The 19,938-nt window shown below is 43.0% G+C and overlaps 1 protein-coding gene across 1 annotated transcript in view; it reads left to right on the plus strand.

The window, feature by feature from the left end:
• Window positions 1-19,938, plus strand: part of LOC139025380 (V-set and immunoglobulin domain-containing protein 10-like 2) — a 56,664-nt gene that overhangs the window by 16,207 nt on the left and 20,519 nt on the right. Inside the window, 4 exon segments of the mRNA XM_070440483.1 lie at window positions 3,235-3,275; window positions 3,277-3,511; window positions 9,049-9,193; window positions 9,448-9,578. Of these exon segments, the coding sequence (XP_070296584.1) occupies window positions 3,235-3,275; window positions 3,277-3,511; window positions 9,049-9,193; window positions 9,448-9,578 (552 nt within the window).

Here is a 19,938-nt window from a genome sequence, read left to right on the forward strand (position 1 = left end):
GAGGGGCCCCCGTGTTGAGGATCAGTGTGGCAGATGTGTTGTTACCTACCCTTACCGCTTGGGAGCAGCCGTCAGGAAGTCCAGGATCCAGTTGCAGAGGTAGGTATTTAGTCCCAGGATCCTTATCTTAGTGATGAGCAATGTGGCTACTATGCTGCACTATGGTGTTGAATGCTGATTTGTCCGTTGGACTGCCAGACGGTGTAGTGTGATTCATCACTCAAGAGAACGCGTTTCCACTGTTCCAGAATCCAATGGTGGCAATCTTAACCCAACACCAGCCAACGTTTGGCATTGCACATGGCGATATTAGGCTTGTGTGCAGCTGCTCGGCCATGGAAACCCATTTCATGAAGCTCCCGACGAACTGTTATCGTGCTGACTTTGCTTCCAGAACAGTTTGGAACTTGGTAGTGAGTGTTGTATTTGAGGACAGACAAGACTTCTTACTCGCTTCAGCACTCGGCGGTCCCATTCTTTGAGCTTATGTGGCCTACCGTTTTGCGGCTGAGCCGTTCTTGCTCCAAGACATTTCAACTTCACAATAACAGCACTTACAGTTGACAGGGGTAGCTCTAGCAGTGCAGAAATTTGACGAACTGACTTGTTGGAAAGGTAGTATCTTATGACGGTGCCACGTTGAAAGTCATTGAGCTTTTCAGTAAGGCCATTCTACTGCCAATGTTTGTCTATTAAGATTGCAAGGCTGTGTGCTCGATTTAATACACCTGTCAGCAATGTGTGTGTATATATAGTGTATGCATTGCCAAGGTTTTTCCATACAAGGCTGAAAATGCTGACCTAGACACTTTCGTGCAATCGGAGCACAAAAAAAGATGCACAAATAAGCTAGCAAATGTCATTGGCCGCTATGATAGCCAGTTAAAGATAGCTAGCTAGGAAATGTTAGGCAACGTAAGACTGTAATGTTAGCTAAGGTGTATGGCCAGCTGATGCTGTAGAACTTCTTTAGGATCCGGGGAAACATGTCGAACCTTTTCAGTCTCCTGAGGGGGAAAAGGTGTTACCGTGCCCTCCTCACGACTGTCTTGGTGTATTTGGACCATTACTACTACTACTACTACTACTACTACTATTACTACTACTGCTACTATTACTACTAATAATACTATTGATACAACTAGTACTACTATTACCACCCGTACTACTACTGCAACTATTACCACTATTACTACTACTACTACTACTTCTACTACAGCCAATATTAACACCACCACCATTACTACTACTGCTATTACTACTACTACTACTACTACCACTACTACTATTACTACTACTAATACTACTACTAATGTTACTGCTACGATTACTACTGAAACTACTACCGCTACTATTATTACAACTACTACTACTGCTACTAGTACTACTACTAATACTAATAATACTACTATTATTACCACCAGTACTACTACTGTGAATACTACTGCTACTAACGCTGCTATTACTAATGCTGCTAATGCTACTAATACTGCTAATACTACTATACCAACTACTACATCTACTACTACTACTATTGCTGATACTATTACTACTACTAATACTACTACTACTACTACTACTACTTCATCTTCAACTATTATTAATTCTACTTTTACTGCTACTATTACCATCACTACTACTACCTCTACTACTACCACTACTACTATAGTAGTATGCTACCACTACTACTACTACTGTTACTTCAACTGATATTATTACTACTACTACTACTAATAATAATACTATTCATAATATTACTACTACTACTACTACTACTACTTTTACCACCACTACTACTACTTCTACTACTACTAATACCACTACGATATCTTTCCGACAGATAAGATCTAAACCAGGCCAGAACTTGTCCGTGTAGACCAATTTGGGTTTCCAGTCTCTCCAAAAGAATGTGGTGATCGATGGTGTCAAAGGCAGCACTAAGGTCTAGTAGCACGAGGACAGATGCAGAGCCTCGGTCTGACGCCATTAAAAGGTCATTTACCACCTTCACAAGTGCAGTCTCAGTGCTATGATGGGGTCTAAAACCAGACTGAAGCATTTCGTATACATTGTTTGTCTTCAGGAAGGCAGTGAGTTGCTGCGCAACAGCTTTTTCTAAAAATTTTGAGAGGAATGGAAGATTCGATATAGGCCGATAGTTTTTTTATTTTTCCGGGTCAAGGTTTGGCTTTTTTCAAGAGAGGCTTTATTACTGCCACTTTTAGTGAGTTTGGTACACATCCGGTGGATGAGAGAGCCGTTTATTATGTTCAACATAGGAGGGCCAAGCACAGGAAGCAGCTCTTTCAGTAGTTTAGTAGGAATAGGATCCAGTATGCAGCTTGAAGTTTTGAGGCCATGATTATTTTCATCATTGTGTCAAGAGATATAGTACTAAAACACTTAAGTTTCTCTCCCGATCCTAGGTCCTGGCAGAGCTGTGCAGATCCAGGACAGCTAAGCCCTGGAGGAAATACACAGATTTAAAGAGGAGTCCGTAATTTGCTTTCTAATGATCATGATCTTTTCCTCAAAGAAGTTCATGAATTTATTACTGCTGAAGTGAAAGCCATCCTCTCTTGGGGAATGCTGCTTTTTAGTTAGCTTTGCAACAGTATCAAAAATAAATTTTGGATTGTTCTTATTTTCCTCAATTAAGTTGGAAAAGTAGGATGATCGAGCAGCAGTGAGGGCTCTTCGATACTGCACAATACTGTCTTTCCAAGCTAGTCGGAAGACTTCCAGTTTGGTGTGCGCCATTTCCGTTCCAATTTTCTGGAAATTAAGCACTACTTCTACTACTGCTACTATTACGACCACTGCTACACTGATACTATTACTACTGCTGATACTATTACTACCACTACTACTACGACTACTATTACTACTACTGCTACTATTACTACTACTATTATTATACTACTACTACTATTATTTACAACTAATAGTACTACTACTTATCCTACTACTAGTTCTACCACTACTCCTACTACTATACTACTAACTAGTGATATTACTAGTGCTACTATATTCTACTACTACTATAGTACTGTTTCACTACTACTAATACTACATTAATGTGTGTGTGTGTGTGTGTGTGTGTGTGTTGTGTGTGGTGTGTGTGTGTGTGTGTGTGTGTGTGTGTGTGTGTGGGTGTGTGTGTGTGTGTGTGGTGTGTGTGTGCGTGTGTGCGTGTGTGCGTGTGTGCGTGTGTGTGTGTGTGTGTGTGTGTAGTCCCAGTCAGTAAGCCCAATATTCTGCTGAGTGATGCATCCCCCGGCGGAGGGATCTTTGGTGTGGCTGCGCTGCGGCCTGGAGAACGGCACTGAGCCGCTTTACTTCTTGTGGGAGCATGAGACACACAGCGGATTGGTCAGCACCATCTCCCAGGGCAACAGCAGCATGTTCAACATGACAGAAGTCAACCGCAACAACACAGGCTGGTACCAATGTTTGGCCCGGAACCACGTCAACCAGGAACGGTCCGACCGCATCCGGCTGGACATCATGTGTTAGTATACACACTACACACTGAACACTACACCCTATACCCTACACACTACCCCCGCATGGTGTCCCACACTGGAATGTTCTCTGCTGTACCTTTGTGTAGTTCCCTGTAAGTTCCCAGGACATCACTGAGGACCAGGTCAGGACCATGTCATGACTATTTTTAGGACATTCTCATTTTACTAGTTCTTAGGATGTTGCGTGATGTTCACAGGAGGCTGCTGAGGGTAGAACAGCTCATAACAACAGCTGGAATGGAGCAAATGGAATCTCATCAAGTACCTGGAAACCATGTATTTGATACCAGTCTACTTTTTCTGCTCCAGCCATTACCACAAGCCCATTCTCCCCCATTAAGGTGCAACCAACCTGTTGTGTTTCTGAAGGACCTTTGTGTAGTTCCCTGTAAGTTACCAGGACGTCACTGAGGACCATGTCAGGACCATGTCAGGACCTTTTTAGGACGTTCTTGGGACATTGTGTCATGGTCCCCTAGAGGTTTTCTTCAAGTGTTAGTCCTAGGTGTCCCAAACCATTTTAAGTAAAGTAATTAAGTGGCATGGTGGTTTTAAGGTAAGTGGTACGATGTTCAGCTAAAATAGTGGAAACGTCTTTAATCAATGACACTTAATATTGACTTTATAAAATGATCCCCCCTGGGATTTGAACTTACAACCTCTGGATTTGGGGTATGCTGATCTTTCTGCTGCGCCGCATAGTCTGTGAATCATCTTATAATACATCTCCGCACTTAGAAAAAGATCTATAAAGATCCATCTACATTTATTTTAGTTTTCACCCCACAAACAGGGGATGTCCTAAGGACATTCAGCCACATTCCCATTAGGTCTCTTAAAGGTTTTCGGCGAGATGTTATCCATGGAACATTCAATGACCACAAGGGGATGTTTCATGATGGTCAAGGGGGCGTCGCATGATGGTCCAAAGGGAACGTTCTCTGGGGGACATTTTGTGTAGTTCAAAGGATGTCACTGAGGACCATGACATTATGTTTTTAACACGTTCTCTGGACATTTATTTTACCATGTTCAGGATGTCTTGTAATGGTCCCAAAAAATGCTATTTTATGTTTATATACAGTGGGGAGAACAAGTATTTGAAACACTGCCGATTTTGCAGGTTTTCCTACTTACAAAGCATGTAGAGGTCTGTAATTTTTATCATAGGTACACTTCAACTGTGAGAGACGGAATCTAAAGCAAAAATTCTGAAAATCACATTGTCTGATTTTTAAGTAATTAATTTGCATTGGAGGCTATTTTGTAAATGACATCGCCGAAGTCGAGGATAGGTAGGATGGTCAGTTTTAGGAGGGTATGTTTGGCAGCATGAGTAAAGGATGCTTTGTTGCGAAAAAGGAAGCCAATTCTAGATTTAACTTTGGATTGGAGATGTTTGATGTGAGTCTGGAAGGAGAGTTTACAGTCTAACCAGACACCTAGGTATTTGTAGTTGTCCACATATTCTAAGTCAGAACCATCCATAGCAGTGATGCTGGACGGGCAGGCAGGTGCAGGCAGTGATCGGTTGAAGAGGATGCATTTAGTTTTACTTGCATTTAAGAGCAATAGGAGGCCACGTAAGGAGAGTTGTATGGCATTGAAGCTCGTCTGGAGGGTAGTTAACACAGTGTCCAAAGAAGGGCCAGAAGTATACAGAATGGTGTTGTCTGCGTAGAGGTGGATCAGAGACTCACCAGCAGCAAGAGCGACATCATTGATGTATACAGAGAGAGTCGGCCCAAGAATTGAACCCTGTGGCACCCCCATAGAGACTGCCAGAGGCCCGGACAACAGGCCCTCCGATTTGACATTGAACTCTATCAGAGAAGTAGTTGGTGAACCAGGCGAGGCAACCATTTGGGAAACCAAGGCTATCGAGTCTGCCGATGAGGATGTGGTGATTGACATGAGTCGAAAGCCTTGGCCAGGTCAATGAATATGGCTGCACAGTATTGTTTCTCATCGATGGCGGTTAAGATATTGTTTAGGACCTTGAGCGTGGCTGAGGTGCACCCATGACCAGCTCTGAAACCAGATTGCATAGCGGAGAAGGTGTGGTGGGATTCGAAATGGCCGGTAATCTGTTTTTTGAATTGGCTTTCGAAGACTTTAGAAAGGCAGCGTAGGATAGATATAGGTCTGTAGCAGTTTGGGTCTAGAGTGTCACCCCCTTTGAAGAGGGGGATGACCGCAGCTGCTTTCCAATCTTTGGGAATCTCAGACGACACGAAAGAGAGGTTGAACAATCTAGTAATAGGGGTTGCAACAATATCGGCAGATAGTTTTAGAAAGAAAGGGTCCAGATTGTCTAACCTGGCTGATTTGTAGCGGTCCAGATTTTGCAGCTCTTTCAGAACATCAGCTGACTGGATTTGGGAGAAGGAGAAATGGGGAAGGCTTGGGCGAGTTGCTGTGGGGGGTGCAGTGCTGTTGACCGGGGTAGGGGTAGCCAGGTGGAAAGCATGGCCAGCCGTAGAAAAATGCTTATTGAAATTCTCAATTATTGTGGATTTATCGGTGGTGACAGAGTTTCCTATCCACAGTGCAGTGGGCAGCTGGGAGGAGGTGTTCTTATTCTCCATGGACTTTAGTGTCTCAGAACTTTTTTGAGTGTGTGTTGCAGGAAGCAAATTTCTTCTTGAAAAAACTAGCCTTGGCTTTTCTAACTGCCTGTGTATATTGGTTTCTAACTTCCCTGAAAAGTTGCATATCACGGGGGCTGTTCGATGCTAATGCAGAACGCCATAGGATGTTTTTGTGTTGGTTAGGGGCAGTCTGGTCTGGAGAGAACCAAGGGCTATATCTGTTCCTGGTTCTAAATTTCTTGAATGGGGCATGCTTATTTGAGATGGTGAGGAAGGCATTTAAAAAAAATAACTAGGCATCCTCTACTGACGGGATGAGGTCAATATCCTTCCAGGATACCCGGGCCAGGTCGATTAGAAAGGCCTGCTCCCTGAAGTGTTTCAGGGAACGTTTGACAGTGATGAGTGGAGGTCGTTTGACCACAGACCCATTACGGATGCAGGCAATGAGGCAGTGATCGCTGAGATCTTGGTTGAAAACAGCAGAGGTGTATTTAGAGGGCAAGTTGGTTAGGATGATATCTACGAGGGTGCCCATGTTTATGGTTTTGGGTTGGTACCTGGTAGGTTCATTGATAATTTGTGTGAGATTGAGGTTATCAAGCTTAGATTGTAGGATGGCTGGGGTGTTAAGCATGTCCCAGTTTAGGTCACCTAACAGCACGAGCTCTGAAGATAGATGGGGGGCAATCAGTTCACATATGGTGTCCAGAGCACAGCTGGGGGCAGAGGGTGGTCTATAGCAAGCGGCAACGGTGAGAGACTTGTTTTCAGAGAGGTGTAAGTAGAGTAGAAGTTCAAATTGTTTGGGATAGTAGGACAGAACTCTGCAACACCTCCCCCTTTGGTCGATCTAACTTGTCTGAAAATGTTGTAGTTAGGGATGGAGATTTCAGAGTTTTTGGTGGTCTTCCTAAACCAGGATTCAGACACGGCTAGGACATCCGGGTTGGCAGAGTGTCCTAAAGCAGTGAATAAAACAAACTTAGGGAGGAGGCTTCTAATGTTAACATGCATGAAACCAAGGCTATTACGGTTACAGAAGTCATCAAAAGAGAGCGCCTGGGGAATAGGAGTGGAGCTAGGCACTGCAGGGCCTGGATTCACCTCTACATCACCAGAGGAACAGAGGAGGAGTAGGATAAGGGTACGGCTAAAAGCTATGAGAATTGGTCGTCTAGGACGTCTGGAACAGAGAGTAAAAGGAGCAGGTTTCTGGGAGCGATAAAATAGCTTCAAGGTATAATGTACAGACAAAGGTATGGTAGGATGTGAATACAGTGGAGGTAAACCTAGGCATTGAGTGATGATGAGAGAGATATTGTCTCTAGAAACATAATTGAAACCAGGTGATGTCATCGCATGTGTGGGTGGTGGAACTGAAAGGTTGGATAAGGTATWATGAGCAGGGCTAGAGGCTCTACAGTGAAATAAGCCAATAAACACTAACCAGAACAGTAATGGACAAGGCATATTGACATTAAGGAGAGGCATGCTTAGCCGATTGATCATAAGGGTCCAGTGAGTAGTGAGGTTGGTTGGGGTCACGGCGATTCAAACAGCTAGCCGGGCCATGGGTAGCAAGCTGGCAGAGGATGGAGGTCTGTTTTTAGCCACCTCGTGCGTTTCCGTCGGTAGATTAGTGAGATTAGATCATTAACATGATTCCACCTTGTTGCTATACCGTCCTTTTGCTTGTTTAATGGCTCTATGGAGGTCGTAGCGGGACTTTTTGTATTTATTCCTGTCGTCAGCCATAACTTTGGGGTTGGCTGGAATAGTCCTGTGTGCAATAGCCTTGTCATTTAGTTTAGCACAAAAACTTTGGTGTTAATATTTTGGGAAACAGCGAACCTTCACTGTCGGGACAACGTCGGCGATGCATTTCCTAATGAAGCTATTGAAGGAGGTGGTTAGCTTGTCGATGCAATCAGCTAAGTCACAGAACATATTCCAGTCAGTGAAATCCTGAAGCATAGCATCCGATTCGCAGAACCGTTTCTCAGCGGAGCGCGTCACATGTACTTCCTGTTTGAGCTTCTGCTTGTAGAATGGAAGCAAGAGTAATGATCTGATTTGCAGAAGGGGTACTAAGGGAGGGCCTTGCATGCTTGCCTGTGGGTAGAATAACAGTGGTCCAGGACTTTATGCTTTCCTGCTTGTTTACAGCCTTGTACAGTTCCTTAAGTCCCAGCTTGTTGTTGTTGTTTTTGTCCTGAGGTGGAATAATATACAGCAGTCACAATAACAGCTGAAAACTCTCTCTGGAGGTAGAAGGGTCGTTATTTGACAATTAGGTAAATGAAGATGGGTGATCAACGCGTTGAGACTTCCACTGCGCAAGAGTCAGCACACCATTTGCTGTTGATGAAGAGACATAACCCTCCCCCTCTTGATTTCCCTGAATCCAATGTCCTGTCTGTTCTTGTCCAAAAGCCATGTTTCAGAAAATCAGTTACGAGAGTCCCGTTGATAGAAAATCCGCGATCACAAGTCATCCATCCTATTATCAAGTGACTTGGTCAATAGAATGAAGGGAAGAGGTGGCTGGTTTTCCCTTAATCTCAGTAGGATCCCCCTCTCCTGCCTCCTTAACCCTGGCATTTCCTCTTGGATAGCCCGAAAAGTGGGTCGAAGTTGCACATAGAGCCCAGGGCAGATAGAGCCCGGGGCAGATAGAGCCCGGGGCAGATAGAGCCCGGGGCAGATGAGTCAAAGTCAGTCGAAGCCGAAAATGAGGTTAGTAACTGCCGATTTGAAGATCAAAAGAAATTTTGATCATAACAAAATATATTTGGTGCAAAAAAAGTTACGATAAATAACAAAAGAAGTTGAGTCGGAGCTCACAAGACAGCAACCTTACAGTACGGCGCTATCTTGTGTGTAACGTAGTGTGTGTGTGTAAAGTAATGTGTGTGTCCTTTCCCCAGTCGGTCCTGATATTCCCCAGATCGACGTGACCCCCTACAGTGTAACAGACAGAGGATACTCTGTTAAGGAGAGACAGACGGTCTCTCTGCTTTGCCAGGCCCAGTCCAACCCTCCCAGTCAATATGTTTGGTTCTACAATAACAGGTATGCTTTAATACACACACACACACAGACGGACGCATGCACACACAAGAATAAGCACACACAATTATTAATCATTATATTGTTTGTTTTTTGTCTTCAGCATGTACATTTTGGGCTAGACTAAATCTCTTAAACTCACAATAACCGAGCACTGCATAGCAGTTTCATTGTTTTTATTGCTTCTAACCCCAGCCAGGTGTTTTATATATTGGTTTTAATCCCAGTAAGGTGTTTATATATTGGTTTTAATTCAGCCAGGTGTACACGGGACCCAAGTTCACCATCACTAGGATTCTGCGGATGCACACTGGTACCTACACCTGTCAGTCTCAGAACACGTACCTCAAAACCCGCTCTCTCAAGACCATCAACCTCACTGTTTACTGTGAGTAACCTCTGAGTTCTAACCCCTGACCTGTAACCTCTGACCTTCTCTCTCAACTTTCTACTGCTTCTCTCCATGTGGCTTCACCACACACACACACACACACACACACACACACACACACACCGACACAGAATAGTTGGCGATGCAGCAGACCTTCCTAAAATGGCGCCGACAGAGAGGGCTGCCTTGCTTCTAGTCCTTAGGGAACTTTGCAGTATTTAGTTTTTTTAATGTATTATATGTTACATTGTTAGCTCAGATAATCTTAGGTGTTACTACATACAGCCGGGAAGAACCATTGGATATCAGAATGATGTCAATATCAGAGGGGCGGAAGGTAGTCTAGTGGTTAGAGTGTTTGACTAATAACCGAAAGGTTGCAAGATTGTATCCCCGAGCTGACAAGGTAAAAAATCTTTCGTTCTGCCTCTGAACAAGGCAGTTAACCCACTGTTCCTAGGCCGTCACTGAAAATAAGAGTTAAATAGTTAAATAACGCTCACATATATATATTTTTTACCAGCACTATGACCAGGAATAAGACTTTCCCTAAGCGGATCCTTTGTCCGAACCACCCAGGGTATTTAAACTGATTCCAGAGGCTGACCCAAAACAACGGCGCCGGAGAAGAGGTAGACGGAGCGGTCTTCTGGTCAGACTTCGGAGGCTCTCACACCACCCACTGCTTCCGAGTATATTACTTGCTAATATCCAGTCTCTAGCCAACAAAGTAGACAAAATTAGGGCAAGGGTTGCTTTCGAGAGATACATCAGGGATTGTAACATACTCTGTTTCACGGAAACATGGCTCTCTCGGGATATGCTGTCAGAGTCGGTACAGCCACTTGGATTCTTTGTGCGTTGCGCTGACAGGAATAAACATCTCTCCGGGAAGAAGAAGGGCGGGGTGTACAGTGGCTAGTGAAAGTATTCACCCCCATTGGCATTTTTCCTATTTTGTTGCCTTACAACCTGGAATTAAAATTGATATTTGGGGGTTGTATCATTTGATTTACACAACATGCCAACCACTTTGAAGATGCAAAATATGTTCTTTGTGAAACAAGAAATACGACAAAAAACGGAAAACTTGAACGTGCATAACTATTCACCCACCCCAAAGTCAATACCTTGTAGAGGCACCTTTTGCAGCAATTACAGCTGCAAGTCTCTTGGGGCATGTCTCTATAAGCTTGGCACATGTAGCCACTGGGATTTTTGCCCATTCTTCAAGGTAAAACTGCTCCAGCTCCTTCAAGTTGGATGGGTTGCTGCTGATGTACAGCAATTTTAAGTCATACCACAGATTCTTAATTGGATTGAGGTCTGGGCTTTGACTAGGCCATTCCAAGACATTTAAATGTTTCCCCTTAAATCACTCAGGTGTTGCTTGAGCAGTATGTTTAGGGACATTGTCCTGCTGGAAGGTGAACCTCCGTCCCAGTCTCAAATCTCTGGCAGACTGAAACAGGTTTCCCTCAAGAATGTCCCTGCATTTAGTGCCATCCATCATTCCTTCAATTCTGACAAGTTTCCCAGTCCCTGCCGATGGAAAACATCCCCACAGTATGATGCTGCCACCACCATGCTTTTTCTTTAAGCAATGGCCACTCTTCCGTAAAGCCCAGCTCGGTGGAGTGGACGGCTTAAAGCGGTCCTATGGACAAATACTCCAATATCCACTGTGGAGCTTTGCAGCTAATTCAGGGTTATCTTTGGTCTCTTTGTTGCCTCTCTGATTAATGCCCTCTTTGCCTGGTCCATGAGTTTTGGTGGGCGACCCTCTCTTGGCAGGTTTGTTGTGGTGCCATATTCTTTCCATTTTTTAATAATGGATTTAATGGTGCTCCGTGGGATGTTCAAAGTTTCTGATATTTTTTTATAACCCAACCCTGATCTGTACTTCTCCACAACTTTGTGTCTGACCTGTTTGGAGAGCTCCTTGGTCTTCATGGTGCCGCTTGCTTGGTGGTGCTCCTTGCTTAGTGGTGTTGCAGACTCTGGGGCCTTTCAGAACAGGTGTATATATACTGAGATCATGTGGCAGATCATGTGACACTTAGATTGCACACAGGTGGACTTTATTTAACTAATTGTGTGGCTTCTGAAGGTAATTGGTATTTTTCGTGATTAACGATTTATTGTGTAATTGTAACAACATACAGGAACTCAAGTCCTTTTGTTCACCTGACCTAGAATTCCTCACAATCAAATGCCGTCCATATTATCTCCCAAGGGAATTCTCCTCGGTTATTGTCACAGCCGCTTATGTCCCCCCTTAGGCCGATACTGCTAGGTCTCTCAAGGAACTTCACTGGACCTTATGCACACTGGAAACAATATATCTTGAGGTTGCATTTATTGTAGCTGGGGGTTTTCACAAAGCAAATTTGAGAACAAGGCTACCTAAATTCTATCAACATATTGACTGTAGCACTCGCTCTGGAAAACACTGGATCACCACTACTTTAACTTCCACGATGCTTACAAGGCCCTCCCCCGCCCTCTTTTCGGCAAATCTGACCACGACTCCATTTTGCTCCTCTATTCCTATAGGCAGAAACTCAAACAGGATGTACCCATGCTAAGGACTATTCAATGCTTGTCTGACCAATCGGAATCCACACTTCAAGATTGTTTTGATCATGCAGACTGAGACATGTTCCGCGTAGCCTCAGACAATAATATGGACGTTTAGCTGATTCAGTGAGTGAGTTTATAAGGAAGTGCATAGGAGATGTTGTACCTACTGTAACTATTAAAACCTACCCTAACCAGAAACCTTGGATAGAAGGCGGCATTCACACAAAACTGAAAGCGCAAACCATTGCATTTATCCATGGAAAGGTGAAGGAGAATATGGCCGAAAACAGAGTAGTTATTCCCTCCACAAGTCAATCAAACAAGTGAAATGTCAGCATAGACACAAAGTGGAGTCGCAATTCAACGGCTCAGACACGAGACGTATGTGGCAGGGTCTACAGACAATGACGGACTACAAAAGGAAAACCAGCCACGTCACGGACACCGACGTCTTGCTTCCAGACAAACTAAACACCTTCTTTGCCCGCTTTGAGGATTATACAGTGTCACCAACGCGGCCCGCTACCAAGGACTGTGGAATCAGCTTGACGTGAGTAAGACATTTAAACGTGTTAACCCTCGCAAGGCTGCCAGCCCAGACAGCATCCCTAGCTGCGTCTTCAGAGCATGCGCAGACCAGCTGGCTGGTGTATTTACGGACCTGTTCAATCTCTCCCTATCCCAGTCTGCTGTTCCCATATGCTTCAAGATGGCCACCATTGTTCCTGTACACAAGAAGGTACACTGTGCATCCGCTCAGTGTTTGAGATCAATTGACACCCTTTAACATGGAGCATTGAGATGTATTTTAAACTGCAAAACCCTTACGCACCACTGCACTTTATATACAAGGGTTGGCTGGTCTTCTCTAGTCAATCGTAGGCTCAGTTACTGGTATACTTTTTTGGGTTCACAACTATTTTATTTGGGCATTTTTATTGTTCATAAATGTGGTGGGTACTCTCTCCGTTCTCAGGACTTTATCCTGCTAACTGTTCCAAATGTCCGAACTGAATTTGGTTAAAGGGATTTTATGTACTCTGAGCCATCGGTTTGGAACGCCTTACAAAATAATTTTAAACTGAAAGAACTTGTCCCGATTGGTGTTTTTAAATCATTGATGAAGGATTTTGAGGATGATTTCCTGACCTGTCAATGTTTTAACTTCTTGCAACTATAGGGGGTGCTGTTCCGCATTAGCATATTTGTGTCTCCAAATTAAACTGCCTCGTGCTAAATTCTTGATCGTACAATATGCATATTATTGTTATTATTGGATAGAAAACACCTTCTAGTTTCTATAGAAGTTGGAATTTTGTCTCTGAGTGGTACAGAACAATTTCTACAGCACTTTTCATGACAGGGTTCAGATTTCAGAAATTTTTACCTCTGATCTGGGGTCTGTTTATAAGGCCACAGTGAATGCTATGAAGAAACCGACACTGCCTACGTCTTCCTCTGGGTGTCTGTACGTCATCACGTTTTCAATGAAGTCGATGGGACGTTCACAGCCATTATAAATGACAAAAATGTACAGAGACCGTCCTTTCTCAACGTGCGCCTCAAGCGTGAAGGCCATCGGACCTGCCTCGTTCCAAATCGTTTTCTAACCAGCAATATTTCTCCGGTCATGTTTTCAGTCGTTATAGTTGTTAAAAACATCATAATGTAGTTAATTTGAGCCGTTTTATATCAATTTATATCCTGTCTCTTATACACATCTAGATGTGTATAAGAGACAGAGAATATGATGGAAGAACAGCTCAAAGTAAGCAATATTTAATATGATAAACCGTGTTTCTGTCGAAATATTTTAAACGCATAATTCGCCATTTTGTTTGGTATAGCTTCACTTGGCCAACCCTGTATTGAAAAGTAAGGATAATTTTAAAAATGTAAATCCGCGGTTGCATTAAGAACTAATTTGTCTTTCGATTGCTGTCAACCCTGTATTTTTTAGTCAAGTATATGATTAGCTTTCAATTAAACTAGATCACTCTGATAGATGACGTCAGACATATTGAGGCTTGATTTCCTAGTATTTTTATTGTGTAACCACGGTTTTGTATGGCTAAATATGCACCTTTTCGAACAAACTGTATATGTATATTGTAAAATGATGTTACAGGAGTGTCATCGGAAGAATTCTGAGAAGGTTAGTGAAAAAATTAATATATTTTGGCGGTGATTACGTTATAGCGCTCTTTGGCTGGAATCGATGCTCTGGTAACGTTTGTTCATGTGGTATGCTAACTTATCGATTTATTGTGTTTTCGCTGAAAAACGCTTAGAAAATCTGAAATATGGTCTGAAATCACAAGAACTGGGTCTTTCCATTGCTATGCTTTGTCTATTTTTATGAAATGTTTTATGATGAGTAAATTGGTCATACACGTTGCTCTATCTAGTAATTCTAGTCGATTTGTGATGGTCGGTGCAATTGTAAACTGTGATTTCTACCTGAAATATGCACTTTTTTCTAACAAAAACTATCCTATACCATGAATATGTTATCAGACTGTCATCTGAAGAGGTTTTTTCTTGGTTAGTGGATATCAATATCTTAGTTGAGCCGAATTGGTGATAGCACCTGAAGGAGTAAGAAACTGATGGAGTTAGAATAGTGGTGTATTTTGCTAACGTGTTTAGCTAATAGATTTACATATTTTGTCTTCCCTGTAAAACATTTTAAAAATCTGAAATGGTGGCTTTATTCACAAGATGTGTATCTTTCATCTGGTGTCTTGGACTTGTGATTTAATGATATTTAGATGCTACTATCTACTTCTGAAGCTATGCTAGCTATGCTAATCAGTGTGTGGGGGGTGGGGGGTGCTCCCGGATCCGGGGTTGATACTCGTGAAAGGTTAAATTAGCTGTTTTATGATTTTGTTTATGATTTTGTTCATAACGCTTGTGAATTCTACAATTCTTTTTACTAGATTACCTGTAGTTTTTCATTTCAAATCTTAATGAGCCCCTCCTGGTTAAATAAATAAATGAAATAAAAATAAAAATAAAAAGGTAACTGAACTAAATGACTATCGCCCCGTATCACTCACTTCTGTCATCATGAAGTGCTTTTAGAAACTAGTCAAGGATCATATCACCTCCACCTCACCTGACACCCTAGACCCACTCAATTTGCTCACCACCCCAATAGGTCAACAGACGATGCAATCGCCATCACACTGCACAATGCCGAAGAGGAATACCTATGTAAGAATACTGTTCATTGACTATAGCTCAGCATTCAACACCATAGTACCCTCCATGCTCATCATTAAGCTTGAAGCCCTGGGTCTGAACCCCACCCTGTGCAATTTGGTCCTGGACTTCTTGACAAGCCGCCCACAGGTGGTGAAGGTAGGAAACAAAATCTCCACCCCGCTGATCCTCAACACTGGGGCCCCACAAGGGTGCGTTCTCAGCGCTCTCCTGTACTCCCTATTCACCCATGACTGCATGGCCAAGCACGCCTCCAACTCAATCTTCAAGTTTGCAGATGACACAACAGTAGTGGGCTTGACTACCAACAACGACGAGACAGACTACAGGGAGGAGGTAAGGCCACTCGGAGTGTGGTGTCAGGAAAACATCCTCTCACTCAACGTCATAAAATCAAAGGAGATGATCGTGGACTTCTTAACAGCAAAGGGAGCACACCCCTATCCACATCGATGGGACAGCAGTGGAAAAGGTGGAAAGTTTTAACCTCTCTTGAGTAGGGGGCAGTATTTTCACATCCAGATGAAAAGCGTGCCCAAAGTAAACTGCCTGTTACTCAGGCCCAGAAGCTAGGATATGCATATTTGGATAGATTTGGATATAAAACTAAAGTTTCTAAAACTGTTAAAATAATGTCTGTGAGTATAACAGTACTGATATGGCAGGCGAAACCCAGAGGACAAACCATCCCCCCCAAAAAACATTTCAGCCTACCACTATTTTCAATGGCTGTCACTTTTATTATAAGGCGAAGTCCTCCCAGATTGCAGTTCCTAGGGCTTCCACTAGATGTCAACAGTCTTTAGAAAGAGTTTCAGGCTGGTTTTTGGAAAAATGAGCCATAAATTGTAGTTTTTCTAGGTGGCTCCCATTTTGGCTGTAGTGTTTCCAAGCGCGTGAATGAGAGTGCATTCTTTGGTATTTTCCTACGGCAAAGACAATAACGATTCTCCGTCTTAAATTTGATCGTTTATTTACGTATTAGGGTAACTAAGGTTTGATTATAAACGTTGTTTGACTTGTTTGGAAAAGTTTATTAGTAACGTTTGGGATTCATTTTGTATGCATTTTGATGAAGGGAAACTGGGTGGATTATTGACTGAAGCGCCCCAGCTAAACTGAGTTTTTATGGATAAAAAGAAGGACATTATTGAACAAAAGGACCATTTGTGATGTAACTGGGACCTTTTGGAGCGCCAACAGAAGAAGATCATCAAAGGTAAGGCATTAATTATATCGCTATTTCTGACATTCGTGTCGCACCTGCCTGGTGGAAATATGTTTTTCATGGTTTAGTATACGGGGCGCTGTCCTCAGATAATCACATGGTGTGCTTTCGCCGTAAAGCCTTTTTGAAATCTGACACAGCGGCTGGATTAACAAGAAGTTAAGCTTTATTTTGATGTATTACATTTGTGATTTTATGAAAGGTAAATATTTATAATTTAACTTTAACTGCCATTTCACTGCTACCGTCCCACCTGCCCATAAGAAGTTAAGTTTGTCTGCGTACACATCACGGACAAACTGAAATGGTCCACCCACACAGACAGTGTGGTGAAGAAGGCGCATCAGCTCCTCTTCAACCTCAGGAGGCTGAAGAAATTTGACTTGTCACCTGTAACCCTCACTAACTTTTACAGATGCACAATTGAGAGCATCCTGTTGGGCTGTATCACCATCTGGTACAGCAACTGCACCACCCACAACCGCAAGGCTCTCCAGAGGGTGTTGAGGTCTGCACAACACATCACCGGGGGCAAAATTCCTGCTCTCCAGGACACCTTCAGCACCCAATGTCACAGAAAGACCAAAAAGATTGTCAAGGACAACAACCCACCGAGCCACTGCCTGTTCACCCGACTACCATCCAGAAGGTGAGGTCAGTACAGGTGCATCAAAGCTGGGACCAAGAGACCGAAAAACAGCTTCTATCTCAAGGCCATCAGACTGTTAACTTCTTGTCAATAGGGGGGCGCTGTTTTCACTTTGGAAAAAATCGTACCCAATTTAAACGGCCTCGTACTCTATTCTAGATCATACAATATGCATATTATTATTACTATTGGATAGAAAACACTCTCAAGTTTTTAAAACTGTTTGTATTATATCTGTGAGTAAAACAGAACTCATTTTGCAGCAAACTTCCATACAGGAAGTGAAAAATCTGAAAACGAGGCTCTGTTTCAGGGCCTGCCTATTCAATTGCCTTATATTTATCGATATGCATGCACTTCATACGCCTTCCACTAGATTTCAACAGGCAGTGGAAGGTGGAATGGGGTGCCTAGCTTGATCTGAGGTCGAACAAGAGCTTTTGGAGTGACAGGTCAGCCATTTTGTCAGTTTTCCAAGGCGCGCGAAGGAGCTCCACATTGTCTTCTGAAAAGCGGTCGGTATACACGGCGAATATCTCCGGCTCTGATTTTATTTGATACATTTGATAATAGCATCATAAAGTAGGTTTTTTCAAACGAGTTTTATCAGTTATTCAACGTTTATTGGGACTTTTGGAGTTTTCCGTTCTTTGCACCAAGAGAGGATGGGAATGTTAGTAACCTTGGCTAGCATTGTGGCGTGAATTCGACAGAAGAAATGGACATTCTAAAACCAAACAAACATTTATTCTGGACCAAGGACTCCTTGTACAACATTCTGATGGAAGCTCAGCAAAAGTAAGAAAAAATGTATGATGTTATTTCGTATATCTGTGTAAAATATTGACTCCTATTCTCCGCCGTGTTGGTGAGTGCTGTCTCACAATAACGCAAGCTGTATGTTATGGTAAAGTTATTTTTAAAAATCTAACACAGCGGTTGCATTAAACAGCAATCACTAACAAAGAGAGGCTGCTGCCTACCTACAGACTTGAAATCATTGGCAACTAAAATAAATGGATCACTAGTCACTTTAATAATGCCACTTAAATAATGTTTATATATCTTGCATTACTCATCTATCTACGTATATACTGTATTTTATACCATCTATTGCATCTTGCCTATGCCGCTCTGTCATTGCTATTCCAAATATTCATATCTATATATTCTTATTCCATTACATCGATAAAAGACAGTACTGTGCTGCCGTCTTCATCGACCTGGCCAAGGCTTTCGACTCTGTCGATCACCGTATTCTTATCGGCAGACTCAACAGCCTTGGCTTCTCAAATGACTGCCTCGCCTGGTTCACCAACTACTACTCAGACAGAGTTCAGTGTGTCAAATCGGAGGGCCTGTTGTCCGGACCTTTGGGAGTCTCTATGGGGGTACCACAGGGTTCAATTCTCGGGCCAACTCTTTTCTCCACAATGTCGCTCTTGCTGCGGGTTATTCCCTGATCCCCCTCTACGCAGACGACACCATTCTGTATACATCTGGCCCTTCTTTGGACACTGTGTTAACAAACCTCCAAACGAGCTTCAATGCCATACAACACTCCTTCCGTGGCCTCCAACTGCTCTTAAATGCAAGTAAAACCAAACATATGCTCTTCAACCGTTCGCTGCCCGCGCCCGCCCGACTAGCATCACTACTCTGCACGGTTCTGAATTAGAATATGTGGACAACTACAAATACCTAGGTGTCTGGCTACACTGTAAACTCTCCTTCCAACTCATATTAAACATCTCCAATCCAAAATTAAATCTAGAATTGACTTCCTATTTCGCAACAAAGCCTCCTTCACTCATGCCGCCAAACATACCCATACCCAAACATACATAAAACTGACTATCCTACCGATCCGTGACTTCGGCGATGTCATTTACGAAATAGCTTCCAATACTCTACTCAGCAAACTGGATGTAGTCTATCACAGTGCCATCTCTTTTGTCACCAAAGCCCCTTATACCACCCACCACTGCGACCTGTATGCTCTAGTCGGCTGGCCCTCACTACATATTTTTCGCCAGACCCACTGGCTCCAGGTCATCTATAAGTCTATGCAGGTAAAGCTCCGCCGTATCTCATCTCACCGTTCACGATAACACCCACCCGTAGAACGCGCTCCAGCAGGTATATTTCACTGGTCATCCCCAAAGCCAACATCTTTGGCCGCCTTTCCTTCCAGTTCTCTGCTGCCAATGTGTCAGGTGTGTGCGTACTGGTAGCAAAGTCAGGTGCAGGAGAGCAGAGATTTGTGAACAGGCGCACACTTTATTGAGGCAAAAGTGCAAAATGCACAAAACAGTCACAAGAATAATGTTTAACAATAAACATCTTTGTGAAATACCACGGAAAAAACAAACCAGTCTGGCGCGTCAATAACAAACACATAACACAAACAATCTTACACAAAGACATGATGGGGAACAGAGGAATAAATACATGTAGATTGATTGGTGAATGAAAACCAGGTGTGCAGGGAACAAGACAAAACAAATGGATACATGAAAAATGGAGTGGCGATGTGTAACGACCTGGGTGTCGGTGGGGTGTGAAATCAGACGCAGGAACAGCAGAGCTTCAATGCGGTGATATTTAATGCCTAACCGGCAAACCAAAATGTCCAACACGGACTTACTGGGTGTCATAAACACCTGTCT

The sequence above is a fragment of the Salvelinus sp. IW2-2015 genome, unplaced genomic scaffold (genome assembly GCF_002910315.2).
Source record: "Salvelinus sp. IW2-2015 unplaced genomic scaffold, ASM291031v2 Un_scaffold2600, whole genome shotgun sequence".
Lineage (NCBI taxonomy): Eukaryota > Metazoa > Chordata > Actinopteri > Salmoniformes > Salmonidae > Salvelinus > Salvelinus sp. IW2-2015.